The 16,827-nt window shown below is 54.9% G+C and overlaps 1 protein-coding gene and 1 long non-coding RNA gene across 2 annotated transcripts; one reads left to right on the forward strand and one right to left on the reverse strand.

Annotated features, from left to right (window-relative positions):
* Nucleotides 1–1,768: 1,768 nt before the first annotated feature.
* On the forward strand, nt 1,769–3,897 carry Zbtb42 (zinc finger and BTB domain containing 42). Its single transcript, NM_001126302.1, has 2 exons — nt 1,769–1,867; nt 2,295–3,897. Exon 2 carries the CDS (start codon nt 2,312–2,314, stop codon nt 3,572–3,574), a length of 1,263 nt encoding a protein of 420 aa, NP_001119774.1. The 5' UTR covers nt 1,769–1,867; nt 2,295–2,311; the 3' UTR covers nt 3,575–3,897.
* A 7,927-nt stretch (nt 3,898–11,824) lies between these two features.
* Nucleotides 11,825–14,329, reverse strand: LOC134479262 (uncharacterized). The gene is made up of 2 exons (XR_015623414.1): nt 14,208–14,329; nt 11,825–12,141 (listed from the first exon to the last, which is right to left on the reverse strand). It is a non-coding gene; the product is annotated as an uncharacterized LOC134479262 (long non-coding RNA).
* Between the last annotated feature and the right edge of the window lie 2,498 nt (nt 14,330–16,827).

Genomic DNA, 16,827 nt, shown 5'->3' on the forward strand with positions numbered 1-16,827 from the left:
TACTGGGGCTCAGAATCATGCTAACTCTGGGAAGGACTGAGGCAGACTCCAATCCTAGCAGGCTCAGAGAGGGACAGTTGGATCTGGGCTTAGCCTAAACATATGACGTGGGCCATTGGATAGTCAGAGGGAACGGGTCCTCCCCAGGCAGGGCTCTGATGTTGGGGACAGCCAAACTCTGCCCCTCAGCTGTGCAGTGCCTGGATAAAATATACGGTGGCTCTAAGTAGGCCCCTTGCTGCAGTTGCTAGACATAGGAATTACTTCATATATATAGTCAATGTGTTTCAGATACACAAGTCTTTTCCAGGACAGAACGTAAGCTCAAGCTGGTCTAGAACCTGAAACACCCCTGCTTCAGCCTGCTGAGTAGTTTAACACTGCTTCTCTTCCCTGTAGAATCTCGGTCCTCCAGGAACTCTGGAAGTCCCTTAGGCTTCCAATCTGACTTTGAACGGGTCCCCTGGAGCTGCCCCAACAGCCAGAAAGCCCCCTTTCACAACTGGACACTCTGGTCTGAGTGTCTAAGGAGCAAGCCAGCCCCCTCCACCCAGAATACCCTTGGCTAGTCTACCCAAACATCTGGCCTTTGCCCATTTTCCTGTAATCCCTGTACAAGACTTCCTATGTACCCTCTAGCGTTCTGCGTGATGCCCACCCAACATTCTCGGTTGCTGGACTTCCAACAAATGCAAGGTGAAAATCTGGAATGAGCCCAGCCCACATAGGAACCCTGGCCCTGTAATTTAGTGCTATGTGGCCCCTCCCTCACCCTAGGACTGTAAACGTCTAACTGACAGGCTTATGAAGCTCATTTGACCGATGGATGTCTCAAGCAACTTCAAACCCCCCTCAGTCAAGAATATCCTTCCACCTGCACCCGTGGGAGAAAAGACCTCCCAGCCATTGGTATAGCCCATGCCCAGGGGCAGGGGGACTGGGGCTCAAGGCCTCTAAACCCAGAGCTTTATTGTCATTTCCTTTCCCCAGAAGAAGCAGGTGTCTCCCCAATACCTTGCTGGCCCTGATTCCCCTGAAACACTTTAGCCAGAGTGCTGGCCCTGACCTCTCTCCGTATCACTCCTCAAACACATCCTGTAACCTGTCTGCCTAACTCGAGGGGTCTCCTGCCACTTCTCTGTGATTGTGTCTTTATCCCATCCCACCACACCTGCCCTATCCAGTGCCCTCTGTCACAGATCTTAGTGTGCTTGGCTGCCAGCCCAGGGTCTGCAGAGGGCGGTAATCCTCTGTCAGAGACCCCGGTACATGTCCTGTCCCAGCTGTGTTAACCTGAATTCAAGAGAATGCTTCCTAAGAAGTGAATTTCTTTTTGACATTTGCGGTCTCCCGGTGGCACCCTGACCCATCTGAAGGGCTGTCTTCCAACTGGTCCGAGGCCATTGTCCCGGCCACACCGTCAGTGACTGCCGGTGCATTGGTCCAGGGAGGAGCGACTGCCCCTTTGTCCACTGGGGCAGTCGGGACCCCATGGAGGGCACAGAGGCCCAGGAGACAAGTATCGCGAGAGGGTCCCGCACCCCCTCCCGCCAGAGTGCGGCGGGCTAGCTTCTAGCGGGGCTGACCGGGTGGGGCGGACAGAGAAGGGGTAGCGAGGTGACCTCAGCGGTTCCGCCGCTCCGGGAAGTCGCCTGGCCCGCCCCCTCCAGCTCCAGCCGGGAGTTTCGCTCTTCGGGGCGGGGCAAGCAGCAGGCGTTGCCCCGCCGGCCAAGTTAGTGTGCGCCCCGCCCGGCGCCGTCCGGGTCCCGGCGCCCTCCCGGCCGGGGCGCGCCACCCGTAGCTCGGTGAGGTCCGAGCTGCACGGGAAAGCTTGCAGAACGAGCGGAGAGCCGCGCGTGCGGCGGAGGTGAGCACAGGGGCGGGTTCTCGGCTCCGCCTGCCTAGCCGGCCGCTCCCCACGGCCGCGCTGCCATAAATGGGGCCGACGGCAGCGGTGGCAGCTGGCAGCGGCGCGGGCGGGCGGCGACTCCGGCGTCGGGGGGCGCGGCAGGCGGGGGGGTGCGGGCGAGGCAGCCTGAAGTCCCGACTTCTGTCCGCGCGGCTCGGCCCCTCCGCTGCGCCCCGAGCCCCGCCCCGGCGGCAGAGCAGCTTCTGTTTACTTTCGATCGAGTTTTTCCTGCTCCGGGCAGGTGCCGGGGCAGCTCAGGGCTGGCGGTTGCGCGCGTCACTCCCGCGCCTCTCCGTGAGCTGCCTGCAACCCGGGAAGGGCGCGTCGGGGCGAGCGGCGGCCACGGCATCCCCGGCGTGTTGACAGGCGTCCCGTTTGTGCCCAGGTGATGACTGCGGCGGCATGGAGTTCCCGGAGCACGGCGTACGGCTGCTGGGCCGCCTGAGGCAGCAGCGCGAGCTTGGGTTCCTGTGCGACTGCACTGTCCTGGTGGGCGACGCGCGCTTCCCTGCGCACCGCGCTGTACTGGCCGCGTGCAGTGTCTACTTCCATCTCTTCTACAGGGACCAGCCCGCGAGCAGCCGCGACACAGTGCGGCTCAACGGCGACATCGTCACCGTACCCGCCTTCAGCCGCCTGCTGGACTTCATGTATGAGGGCCGCCTGGACCTGCACAGCCTACCTGTCGAGGACGTCCTGGCTGCAGCCAGTTACCTACACATGTATGACATCGTCAAGGTCTGCAAGGGCAGGCTCAGAAAGAAGGACCCAGATCTGGAGACCCGTACGCTGGGGACAGAGCTTCCCGGGCAGACACCACACCCCCTGCCTTCCTGGCCCCCTGCCTTCTGCCAAGCCACACCAAAGGCCAAACCCCCATCTCTAGGGGTCAAGGCTGTCCATCCCCTGCCAAAATTCGGACCTCCATCTTGGCAGGTCTCAGAGGAGTCGAGTGGGGCCCTGGACCTGTCGCTGAAGCCTGGCCCAAGACCAGAGCAGGCCCACCCACCCTGTCTCCTCCAGACATCCCAGTGCAGCTCCATACAGCAAGGGGCCCAGCCACTGGTGAAGGCCGAGCAAGATTCGTTCTCTGAACAAGATAGCAGCAGCCCGCAGAGCGCGGACAGATCCCCACCACCAGTCTGTGCTTCTGCAGCCCGGGGCCTGGCAGTGAACTTGGAGCCATTGCACATCCAAGGAACAGGCAGCCAGCAGCTTGGGCTGCATGCAGAGCCAGTGGTGGACAGCGAAGATCTGGGTCCTGGCAGGCATCTTTGCATTTGCCCGTTGTGCTGCAAACTCTTCCCTAGCACCCACGCACTGCAGCCGCATCTCAGCGCCCACTTCCGGGAGCGGGACAGCGTCCGTACCAGGCTCTCCCCGGAGGGGGCCGTGCCCACGTGCCCCCTCTGCAGCAAGACCTTCTCCTGCACGTACACGCTGAAGAGGCATGAACGGACACACTCTGGGGAGAAGCCCTATACATGCGTGCAGTGTGGTAAGAGCTTCCAGTACTCACACAACTTAAGCCGGCATGCTGTGGTCCACACACGGGAGAAGCCCCATGCCTGCCGCTGGTGTGAGCGCCGATTCACACAGTCTGGTGACCTGTATCGCCATGTCCGCAAGTTCCACTATGGCCTCGTCAAGCCCTTGCTTGTGTGAAGTGTTTTTCTGCATCCCCGAGGTGGAGGAAGAGCAGAGGCAGGGTCTCCCCGGATGGAACTCTGGGGCAGAGGAAGAAGCCCAGGCTACCCCAAGGCTAGAAGGTTGCACTGGCCAACCTGAATGAATGCTGCTGCTTCTTGGATGGGTCACCTCCTCCTCCCCTCCCCTCCACCTGACACCTGAGCAGGTTGTACCCTGCCCAGTTTAGGGATACTCTGTCCCCACTGTCCTTCCTCTCTAGCAAGGTCCTAGAGTGCCTGGCCTGCCCGCCCATTCACTGGCCAGTGTGAGATAATACAGTTTTCCTCTGTCCTGGGGCTTCCCTGACCACCCTGCTGGGGTACTTGAGAGTGTCCTTGTGTGCCTAATGCCACGATAGAATGACTCACTTGTCAAGAGAGTCATTAATGCAAGTGTCTAACAGGGTGCACTGAGTGAGCTGGAGCCATTCCTGGTGAGGGACCGCAGGAGCCCCTGTTGAGAAGGCCTCGGGCACAACAAGTACCAGCAGGGGCCACAGAGATCCAGCTGGCCTTTCAGGAGGCTTAGCTCCAGCAGGGACCTGAGCATCATGAGGAGGGTGGCTGAAGCTGGGTGTCCCTGGGGCGCTGTTACTGGGGTGGAACAGGGGTGGAACTTTGATCAAGGAAGGAGAATTTGGAAATGGATTCTTTTATCAGGAGCCTCCCAAGGGCAATATGTGTCTGCTACTGGTTGAGGACCTGTAAGTGTCCCCTACTGGCTTCATGCGGCTGGGGATGGCAGATTTTGCCACGAGCCAAGCTTTGCATGTTGAAACTGATGCTGTGTTCCAGTCAGGCCTGAGCCTGGGAGACACTCTCTGCTTTCTAAGGGTCTCCCTGGAGCTGCAGCCATTCCCAGGCACCAAACACAAGGCCGGAGCTTGTCCAGCTTAAGAGGAGCAATGTTGGCTGTACCACCTCCTGTCGTGGGGCATGGGTGGGAGCAGCTGTCACAGGGAGAAGGGAGACAGATTCTCCCTTCAACTACAGCCCTGGAAGGAAGGCTGGTGCCCTTGAAATGTAAAGGACTTTGCCCGCTGCCTTTGTCGAGGATATGGGCCCCCTCACTTTAACGACTTGCACCCCAAGCAAGCCTTGGTCATTTCAGGAAGGGGGTGGGGTAGGATGAGGGGGTGGCCTCAGCAAGTGGTAGAGCTGCCTGAAACAGCCTGCCCTCTCCACAACAGGGCTGTCTGTGCTGATTGCAAGTGGCCCAGAGGAAAGAGTCGGGCAAGTCTTAAGTCATTGTGTCTTCCGCTAACACTTGATGTATTTGTTTGTTTGCTTGGTCTGGAGTGAAGTGACAGTTGGTCTTCCCAAGGTGGACAGACCCTGTTCATCTCCTCACCGTCTCTCTGCTCTCCTAATATGTCCACAGCTGGCCAGGGAGTCTGTCAGCGATGCTCTAAGACGGCAGGCCCCAGACAGGCCACAGTGCCAAGAGCCGGAAAAGAGGCACTGATAACCTGGCCTCTGACTCCACCTCTAGAAAGGCTAGTAGAACCCTGTGACTTATGATCTGAGTGATCGCTCGCTCACTCCTCCCTTCCCCCCTTCGTGTGTGTGTGTGTGTGTGTGTGTGTGTGTGTGTGTGTGTGTAGTACTACACGTGTGCAGGCAGAACACCCCTATGTTGGTTTTTCCTCTAGTACTTGCTTTCCCGGGACAGGGAGCCTACCCTGAGTCAACACTGGACTCGTCTTTGGTGCAGTTACTGTGAAATGAACCAAGAATGGTGACTGGTTATACATTTATAACTGGCATGGTTCAGTTGCGTGTGTGTATGTGTCTGATCTGCTACCTGTGTGGGGAGCACAGGGCAGGCGTAGAAGGGGTCCAGGTGCTTTCTGCTGTGTGTGGGGTTCCCAGGGCCAAGCCGGCTACTGTTCCTGCCTGTGGTCTCACTGCTGCTCTGCCCCCTGGAGGGACTACTGGGAAATGACTCCACAGGACAGCTTTTTCTCGGTTTCGCTGGGATGTTTGCACAGCCCTGCTTGTGGTCGGCCTGCACTGTCCCTAGAAAGGAGCTCCGTCTTCCTATTTCACACACTCTGTTGGTCACAATGTCAGTGTAATAAAGCCAACCGCAGGTGAAGATGGCTGTGGTGATTCTCGGTTGGGAAACGTGGGCTTTGCCAGGCTAGAAGTGTGTGTGTGTTGGGGGCCGGAGTAGGGGAGGCAACCACTCAGTACAAGAGGTGCTCATGGCTAGTGGGGTGAGTGGACTGGGACAGGCCTAGTGACAGGTGCCTCATTCCCCTGATGCTAGACATTGGGAGAGGAGCCCTAGAGAGGCAGGGCGTTGGGAGGAAGGGCAGGGTCTTGGATCTAAGACTTGATTCTGTCGTTACGGCTCTCTGCCTCCTTCAAGCCGTCCAGGCAAACCCCAAACTGTGTGTACTTGGCTCTCTTATCTCCCCCCAACACCTTCACACTTCTTTCAGGGTTCGGCTGGACCAAAGACTTTTGTGTTTCCCCTCACTCCCTCCTGCCCACTGTAGTGGGTGGCTGGGCTCTGGGCTGACAGTTTGGGGCCTATGTCAGTTGCCCTACACCTTCCTGTGCTGGACATTGCTTAGGGATGCAGATGTCCCATGAGCCCCCAGGCTTCATCTACCGTTTTACCAGGCCCTCTGGCGGATGGAGTAGAATGGCCCCAGCACGAGATATCAGACTCATTCTGCTTGAGCCAAGTTCAGGGAAGGGTGGGAACTGTGCCTGTCACAGGGACCCTGGCCACCCTAAGCTGGTACTGGAAGGGCCTGACAGTGACTGGGCCAATTCCTCTGGCTTTCCCAGTTCTGGCTCCAGATGTAAGTGCTGGGAGGAGGTGCCTGGCCCTCCTGTGCCCCACACTCACCCTGCCTCCCACGAAGCTTGGATGGGAGCCACTGTCCTGCAGGAGGCCCTGTCATGTTCCCAGTTGAGCCTGTGACTCAGCCCAAGTTTTCCAGCCCAGGAGGAGACAGCAGCTGTTGCCACACCAATGGGGATGGGAGCCCTGGGAGGGGAGGCTTCCTGGGGCCCCCTCTAGTGTGTGGACTCTGCCCAGCTGGGCTTCACTAAGCCTCCAACTCTATTCCTGGACGGCGTGGGCCTCTTGGCACCCTCCCTGGAATTACCCATGTTTACCTGGTGGCCGGATGGTAAACTGAGGCATGTACAAAGTCTTTGCAGTCCCCAAAATCTCAGCCAGTGGGCAACAAGTCTAGGACTTGCCTGCCTCTGGGGAGTGTTGGGTACCTCAGCTGTGTGCAGCACAGACCCTGGTGTCGAGAGTCCATGGGACTAGCACTCAGCAGAAGAGCAGGACAACGCTGGAAGGAGTCCAGGGTGCTCCAGAACCCTCCCTAGATTCTGCGGCTTTCCAGGAGCCTCCAAGTGGACCACAGAGCAAGGTGCACAGGGTAAGACGTCATGTGAGAGAAAGCAGGTGTGGGAAGGTCGAGGCCATGAGAAACAAGTGCAGCAAGGGCCAGATGCTGCCTCCCCATTTCCCTAGCCCTTGGCCTCAGGGAACCTGTCCACCACATGGCATCCACTTGGCCCACCCCTTTTCTGATATTCATAAACGGCACAGGGAGTTTGTGTAGACGACCTCAAGGAAGGAAGACACACAAACACTGTAGCCGTAGCTCCACACTTGACCTCTGCCCTGGTCCCTGTGCCTGCCCCCACCTCAGTCCATCTCAGACGACCCAGCTTGTAGAGTCGTCACAGCCACCGCTGTACCCCAACCCCTCCATGCCCTCTATGTTGCTTCCACAAACATTGACTCCTCTGGCTTCGCCCACACTGTCCTCAACTCCAGTGAGATGGAGTCCCTTCACCAGTGTCCACCTCTGTCACCTCTGCCTCTGCTATTGCTTGTCAGTGCCCCAGGTTCGGTTCCCTCCACCAACTCAAGCCCTGCCATGAGCCTACCCTACCATAGTACCAGCTCTGAACCGCCGTCTGCCTCTCTGTGATCTCTACGGTTTCCATCATGATCCCCACGCCCACCATCTCTACCACCTCCACCTCCATCACCTCCACCTCCACTACCTCCATCACCACCTCCACCTCCACCTCCATCACCACCTCCATCCCCACCTCCATCACCTCCATCACCACCTGCACCTCCACCACCTCCACCTCCATCACCACCTCCACCTCCATCACCACCTCCATCTCCACTTCTATCACCTCCATCAGCACCTGCACCTCCACCACCATCACCACCTCCACCTCCACCTCCACCTCCATCACCACCTCCACCTCCACCACCTCCACTTCCACCACCTCCACTTCCACCACCTGCACCTCCACCACCTCCACCTCCACCTCCATCACCACCACCTCCACCTCCTCCATCACCACCACCTCCATCACCACCTCCACCTCCACCACCTCCACCTCCACCTCCATCACCACCTCCACCTCCATCACCACCACCTCCACCTCCATCACCTCCATCACCACCTCCACCTCCATCACCACCACCTCCACCTCCATCACCTCCATCACCACCTCCACCTCCATCACCTCCACCTCCATCACCACCACCTCCACCTCCTCCATCACCACCACCTCCACCTCCATCACCTCCATCACCACCTCCATCACCTCCACCTCCACCTCCTTCATCACCTCCTCCACCTCCACCTCCTCCATCACCACCTCCACCTCCACCTCCATCACCACCTCCATCACCACCTCCACCTCCATCACCACCTCCATCTCCACTTCTATCACCTCCATCAGCACCTGCACCTCCACCTCCACCTCCATCACCTCCACCTCCATCACCACCACCTCCACCTCCACCTCCATCACCACCTCCACCTCCACCTCCATCACCTCCACCTCCACCTCCATCACCTCCACCTCCACCTCCATCACCTCCACCTCCATCACCACCACCTCCACCTCCTCCATCACCACCACCTCCACCTCCATCACCTCCATCACCACCTCCATCACCTCCACCTCCTTCATCACCTCCTCCACCTCCACCTCCTCCATCACCACCTCCACCTCCACCTCCATAACCTCCACCTCCACCACCACCATCACCACCACCTCCACCTCCATCACCTCACAATCATCACATTACTGTCACTCTCACCATCGCTGCTCCTCCATGGCATCCATCATCAATGCCCACAACCTCTGCAGCCACCGCCAGCAGTATCCCTTTATGAAGAACCCCTGACTTTAGGCCAGTGGCCGTAGTTACCTGTAAGTGGGAGGCAGCTAGAGGACAGAGTAGTCTCCATCCTATGTGGGGCTTTAGTACCTGTGCTCTGCTCCTCGGTCCTCCGGGTTTTCCCAGTTTCCCTGACTCTCCCATGGAGCACTCCTAGCATGCATGTGGACAGAGGCCTCTGACAGCCATGATGACTCCAATCCACACACAGCCTCATGCTTCTATCCTGTCAGGTTCTGTCCTGTCCCCCTTGCCGCCTCTCCCCTGCCTCAGTGTTTTCACTTGCAACACTGTCATGGAATGGAAAGTAAGGAAGGTGGGTGTCCCAGTGAACAGTCAGGGGCTGCTGTGGGTCAGAACAGCCCAGGCTGAGGACACTCGCACACAGATCTGGGGCACACCAGGACAAGCACGTCCAGGGTCCCACAGGAACTCTGCCTCATTCATACTGAATATAGTAGAAGAAATGTTAAGATTAGTCCTTGTGAGGAGCTCATGATGTTGGAACAGCATGTTGAAATAACCCCCTGGATAAAATGATACATTTGGGGCAAAAATACACGTGGCAAAACACGACTTGAAAACACTGGCAAAACATGAGGGTGGTGAGCAGAGCAGAGAGAAGCCGGCACTGGGCCCAGAAACTGGCCACCAGGCCGTGTGTCAGTAGCCACCAGTTTAATAGATGCTGACACTACCTGGTGTGGCTTCCTTGGGAGTGTCCTTGGCAGTGACTTCTGCTTCCTCCTTACTGATGGCACTCTCAGTTCTGGAAAGGCCACAGGCTGCACCTACCTGGTTAAGGTTTCGCTGCTAAATAACCTTGCCCAGAGTCACAGGAGCCAGATTAACAGGTGACCTTCTGATAACATCGAGTGTGACACCCTGTTTCAACTTTGATCCTGCGCATCACCCAGCACTGAGCACACAAACTGTCAGGAGGGAGACACACACCTCAGATGAGGAAGTCCTTGCTGGGTACACAGTAATCTGACACTGTCCCGCTGTACAGCTCATGCTCCAGAGTTCCCCCAAATAAGGCTCTGAAGGCAACACCCCCACTTCATCTTCTTGGGAGACAACCTTGGACCCAGCAAGTTACAAGAACAGCTAATGAGGCGGGGGGAGGGAGGGCATGTTCCATTTTCTAACTACGGGGAAGTGCAGATTAGCAGAATGAGACCACCATACACACTCTAAGATGAAAAGACAAGGTGGCACATAGCTGTGGGCTGGGAAATCTGCCATGATGCCCCTCACTGCCTCCAGGCAGGACTCTGGAAGGGGTATGCAGCCCAGGCTGGCTTTGAATTCACAAGTCTCCTGCCTCAGCTTCCTGGGATTCTATGCATGTGCTACCCAGCAGGGACTGATGACTTATAATGAAGTTAAATCCACCACCTGTCATCAGGCCCAACAATTCTCCTAGTGGGTGTGAAAAAGAGGAATGAGTGTGCACCCTCAAGAAGATTTACACTCACATGCGCAGTGGCTCTGGACACTGCTGTCGGAAAGTGCCCGCACACCATCCACAGAAGGCAGCATGGGTACACTAACTGCAGAGCCTATGGAGTGAAAGCAATCGAGTGGCAATGGAAAGTTATTCGAAAGGAGGTGCATGGACCCTGCAGCTGGGAAGGGAGCTGAGCCTGAGTCCAGGGGCAGAACAACAGGGGCAGCAGGTGCTGGGGGCAGAAGCTGAGTGTTCACTGGACTCTGGGCTGCTCCCCAGCTGATGTGATTTTGATCTTACAGGAGTGTTATGTGGGTGTATCCATTGGTTAAAGTGCAGAGTGATGCAGGTCCCAGTGCAGCAGTGAACAGCAGGAGAGGGCTGCTGAGGTCAGTGGTGGGAATGTGAGGTCTCTGCACTTTAAACTTTGGATAGCTCGAAGCTTCCCATACATACCTTAGCAAACACGTGGAGATACCATTTTGCAGGTTGGGAGAGAGAAAACACCATGTCTCACTTGGTCTGCCTCAAGACATCAGGCAGGTTGGGGGAGCCAAGAACAAGCAGCATTCAAGGTCTACTGAGGGCAGCTTCCTGTCACCTCACAGGGCACAGAGAGCACTGGCTCACCTCCTCCCCTCGTGAGGATGCAAATCCCATCCCTCATGAACCCATCTAAAACCGCCTTCACAGAGCACAGCTGTAAACTGTATCAGACTCAGGGACGGACTCAGATTTGGGGCATACAGATATGTAGTCTGGGATTTTGTGATATGTTTTCTGATACGTGAGGCAACTGCACTCATCCTTTGGGTGAAATTCTATCACATCCATTTACATTACAACTGCACACGTGCCTTCCCCCAACAGTTTGGGGAACCAGTCACGTGGTGAGCACGCAGAGAATGAAGTGACTTTGACTTAAGGTCGCTAGGACACTTCAGCACAGGAACACTGGAGAAGACCTAAATATCCGCTGACAGGAGACCTGCTACCCTTCTACTGCATAGACTACAAAGTGCCAGGCTGGGGAGCTGGCTCAGTGGGTCGGAGCACTGGCTACTCTCCTAGAGGACCTGGTTAACTCCCAGCACCCATGGCAGCTCACAGATGTCTTAATTCCAGTTCCAGGGGATCTGACGCCCTCTTGTTTCCATGGCATCGTACGCACAGACAGACATGCGGGCAAGACACTCGGACACCTAAAATTAAATCTGAAACAAAAAAGTGAACTGTGATAATATAAAAAAAAAAAAAAAAAAACCAAGTGAAAGTGACTCTGCTGTCCTCCCTTCTTGGTGTGATAAGTTTTATGCTAGAATTATTTGCTCATGAATATGCATTTAGCGCCTGGAAGACGGTCAGCCCTTTAAAGCTCTGCACGGTGCTACCAATCGTCTTCTAGCATTTGGACGAGTTGGATTAAGACCTAGAATTCCTTTCACCCTGATCCTACCTCCAGTTCTCTGCTATAACCAGGAAGATTTCCCCACAACCGACCAGTTGTTAGCTTTATATTTCTTTCACCTATTGTGATCTCGTCCTAGCATTTCTATCAGTCATAGGACACCAGGACAAAAAGCAACTTGAAGGGAGACGGTTTATTCTGGCTTACAGCTTCAGATCACAGTCCAGCACTGAAGGAGGTCAGGGGGGCAAGAACTCACACATGGCAGAAACTCATGGCAAGAGCTGACGCAGAGCCCAGAGGAACACTGCTTTAAGGCCATCACGGTTATAAAGCAAGCACTTCACCTTCAGAGCTCTCCATGTAGCATGTAGCATGTAGCATGTAGCATGTCACATTAGGGTTAGGGTTATGTGCTTTCTCCATCATGCATTTATCAAGTTATCAAGTTATCAAGTCTCACGGTGCTGGGCATCTGGGTTGCTTCCAGTTCTGTAGCAAATATATATATATATATGTATATATACTTCTATATATAATGTATTTACATTTCAACTGTTATCCCCTTCTCCCCCTCTTCATCCCCCCTCCCCTTGCTTCTATGAGGCTGCTCCCACTCCCATCCACCCACTCCAACCTTGACACCCTGGCATTCCCCTGTGAGGAAAGGAGCCTTCACAGGACTAAGGGCTTCTCCTCCTATTGATGCCAGACAATGCCAAGCAAATATTCTTTTTTTAAAAAGAGTTGCTGTGATTTATTTATTTTATGTGAGTACACTGCAGCTGTCTTCAGACACACCAGAAAAGGGCATCAGATCCCATTACAGATGGTTGTGAGCCGCCATGTGGTTGCTGGGAATTGAACTCAGGACCTCTGGAAGAACAGTCAGTGCTCTTAACCACTGAGCCATCTCTCCAGCCCTGAGCCATCTCTCCAGCCTGCAAATATTTTTAAATGACACTAAGCAGTATGGGTACCCAACTCCCAAAGGCGGGGTGGCTGGCCAAAGGAGAAGACACCATTCCCTCAGAGGGTGCCAAACTGCCTGCACAGGGGGCATTCTCTGTTTCCCCCGCAGTCCTGACTGCATTTAACAAACCAGGAGATTTCTAAGTATCACTGACAGATCCCCACTGTGGCCATTTCTCTCAGCATGTGATCATCTCTTTTCTACGTTCACAGATCATTTGTGTTTTGTCTGGGTCAACTTGGTTCAGTTCTTACAACCACTTCCCTATTGGTTTTTTTTTTTTCTTTTTTTTTTTCTTTTTTCTTTTTTTCGGAGCTGGGGACCGAACCCAGGGCCTTGCGCTCGCTAGGCAAGCGCTCTTCCGCTGAGCTAAATCCCCAACCCCCCCTATTGGGTTTTTAAAGGACTTCTTAGGTACTCTAATCTATTTGGTGTGAGACGGTAGGTGGTCAAGGTGCGGCCCTAGCTATGACCATTGGGACAGGCAATGTCACATGTTAGAATACACAACCCTTGTGCACAAATCTGTGTGGAGGTGTTGGGTCCTCTTCCGGTTCTGCACCCTTCTGCAGTCAGGCTGGACACAGCAGGTGACTGTAACAGATTCCCTGCCTCAGACTCCCCACAAGCAGGGCTAGCTGTACTCATTCTGTTTTGTTTTGGGCTCTCTTGGCTGCTTCCAACCCATTCTCCAGGTGGCCTCTGGTTATCAGTGTCTGTGGAGTAAAGCTACTCTGGGCTCTGCTCCACTTCAAGATGGCTTCTCCCAAGTTCCAGCAGACCCACTCCAGAACCAGCACCCTCTGTCACCCAGAGAAGCAAACCCCCCCTCACCCCCTGCAGTCTTCTCAGGCTCTTTGCTTTCTTCCCACCAGCCAGCAGCTCCTCCTGGTTCTTCACTCTAGTCAGTCTCCTCTCTCATAGGCATCCCTGGGCCTCAGACCTGGCTCTCTAGGGGCCTGTTCAGACTCTTCTGAGGAACACTCATTCTTCACCTTGTGACAAGTCCCCCCCCCCCCCCTCCTCTAGGGGTGCTCTGAAATGAACCTCTGGGAGGTCCAAAGGGAGCGGGAAGCCTTCATTCATCTTTGCACTGTTTTATTCTTGCGAAGAAACTCTCCTCTCTACTGTTCATAGCTTCTCCTGGGGCTTGGAAGCTACAGGCCTGGGAAAGTGGGGCCAAAGCCCTTATGGTTTGGGATATTGAGAAACTGGGGGTTTGGGGACCTTACGGACTGGGAGTCTGGGGAGCTGGAGATCAGATAGTCTTAGATTCCAGGCAGCCAGGGACCTGAGAGTCTTGGGGTCTGGGAAACTGGGGTCCAGGAAAGTAGTTAGGACTTGGGGATCTGGGGAGCTTGGGGCCAGGGGAGCTTTAGGAGTCTGGGGGCAGGGAGCCAGGGGAGGCAGGGTCCTTATAGGGGAACAATCACGCACGAAGTGCAGCCCTACGCCCCTGCCCTTGGTCACTTGGACCTAGGTCCTTGTCTCTCCTGAGAGATGGGAGGAAGGATGGGAGGGAGCAGCCTCGGCAGTCACCAGAGTCAGTAGTGACCTAAGAACACACTGCAAAGGGCGCACCGACCGGCAACTTCCGGCGCAGCACTCTCCAGAACACCGTGGCGGCGCAGCACTCTCCAGAACACCGTGGCGACTGCAGCAAACTTCCACCTCGCGACCCTAAACACTCGCGGCCTTCTGCACACCATCTGCGCAGGCGCAGCGCCTTCACGCAGGCGCACTCCTCCTCCCGTGTTCCCGCATCACGCGGCCTCCGGGCGGTGTGGCGGACTGGAACGCCGGGTGGAAGCGCGAGCCCTGCAGAAGCTCGTTCCGTGCTTCCTGTGGTCACTCATGCCTTGGAGCGTCCGCGAGGATGGAGGCCGCGTGGGATTTGTTCCACTTTGTATCTGCAGAGCCGTCAGGAGGGCCTGACACCTCGTTATGCTTGCGTACCTGTGGGAATGACGGAGGGAGGAAAGAAGGGAGGCGAACCGTTGGATTAATGGTTGCCTCCCTGTTGAGGGGACACTGAAACCACCGCTGTGAAAGCAGAACCTGAGGCACAGAGGAGCTGCAGGGAGTTACAGGCCAACTCTGTCCTTGGTGGAGGTCAGAGGCTGATGGTTGGTGTAAAACCATTCTTACTTCAAAGGGAGTAAGCTTATTCTGGATCCAAATATGAGTGACCATGGCAAGGGTACACAGATCTGGTTACCCTCGTGCTGTGTTCAGTGTAACAATTTCACGAAGTCAAGGCATTTTTACATTGGTGCAATTATCAGGTAGGCAGGTTACAGCACCGTGAGTCTCTGCTGTAGATCTCAGAGGCTGATAACACTTAGCTGTGGATTAATGGAACCCGATGTGGTCTGTTGAGGCAATTCAATGACTGGCTAGTGAGGGGGACCAAATAAATAATCCAAGAGAAATCAGCTTGAGATCTGAAACATTCCAACCCTCCACGATCATGGAAGGCCCACTCAAACATATCAGCTTTGTGGAATCTTTAACAAAGATTCCCCTGTGAATCAGTTAGCAACAGAGAGCCCATGTAGTGATGGTTTTAACCAGCTTTTGTTTTATGCAGGTCTTATGCCTTCTCTGGAACCTCAGTTCAAACGATGAGTACTGGCTACCTTATCTTGCTTTTCACTGAAGTATCTGGGGTGCGCTGATCCTGGCCCCAGCATTGCCTAGGGCAATTCCCACTTAGAGCAGAAAGGATCTTCCCATGTCCTAGTCCATGAACAGGACTCCTGCAGTCAGCCTGGCCGGACTCACTCTGGGGAAGGTGTTTGTCTTAGTTCCTTTTCTGTTGCTAAGTTACCAAAGTAGCTTATGGAGGAGTTTATTGGGATAGAGTCCATGACCGTCTCGGTGGGGAACATGGCAGTGGGCAGGCAGACATGGCTTTGGAGCAGTAGCCGAGAGCTCACATCTGGTCCACAAGCACGAGGCAGAAGGCTAATCAGGAATGTCATGCGCTTTTGAAACCTCAAACCCTGCCCCCGATGCCCAGTGACACATCTCCTCCAACAAGGCCACACCTCCTAAGCCTTCCTAAACAGTTCTACTCTCTGGAAACCAAGCGTCCAAACAGCCCATGGGAGCCATTCTCATTCAGACCACCACGGTGCTCGTGGTACGGCTGCTGCGGACCCACCTTGGTCCTCACTGTGATGTTGCAGACAGCTGGCAGGCAGTTCAATGGGTGTGGCTGCTTCTCCACAGCGAGGAGACTGATGTGGGAAAGAACCCTGACCCTATCCCCAAAGGCAAAAGCACACGAGGTCTAGGAGGAAAGCTATGCCCCTTCCAAGCTCCATGACAGCTAGCTGTGGACTGAGAGATCCTGAAAAGTGTTGCATCCCCAGATACCACTTCTGACAGCCAACACCTCCCCGACCTCCCTGTAGTCAGTTCCTTCATCTCTAGATCCACAGCCATATCCAGAGTCCCTGTGCCTCTTTGTTCTCTGGTAAATCTAACCATGTCACGTGTTTGCTTTGCCTCGGTTAACTGTAGGATATGAATGACTGGGTAGGTGGAGGTTCAGCATGTAGGTGGGAGAGTGGATAGGTGTACTGACCAGCTAGGGGCGCATGGAGGGGCATGTGTGTATATGAATGAGTGTATGTATAATGGCTTCACGTAGCATCGTTTATGAAATAGTGCATTGGTTTGAGGCCGGTGTGGCTGATCATACCTCAGCAGTCCAGCTGTGCCAAAGTGTTGTGTAGATATTTTCTCCAAATTGAAACACACAGACACACATACACCCACACATGCACACACACACACACACACACACACACACACACACACGGAGGGAGACTCATAAAATTATAAGACTCAAAAGGCCTTCTCCTCCTCCTGGTTCTGTAAGCAATGAGTAATTTCTGGAGGGAGAAGACTCTTGGTGGCGTTGCATGCAGGTTGGGCAGGAAGCTCGGGGGATGGAGGTGTGCGAGTGGTCCCCCATGGGTTGGTGGGCTGTTTTGGTTTTTCAGCTGCCTTTAATTTACCCATGTTCCCGTAAGTAACTTCTCTAAAATAAATTGGCTTATCCATCTGGATGTAGGTGGAATTGTTTCTGAGGTCTGTTGGTGTCCTGTCTGGAGTGAAATATGTGTTGGGGATTTGGTTTATTGCTTGTATCATTTTAAGTGGGTTCCCAAAAACATTACATGAGAATGCCGCGT

This window comes from Rattus norvegicus, chromosome 6, assembly GCF_021556685.1.
Source record: "Rattus norvegicus strain SHRSP/BbbUtx chromosome 6, alternate assembly SHRSP_T2T, whole genome shotgun sequence".
Taxonomy (NCBI): Eukaryota; Metazoa; Chordata; class Mammalia; order Rodentia; family Muridae; genus Rattus; species Rattus norvegicus.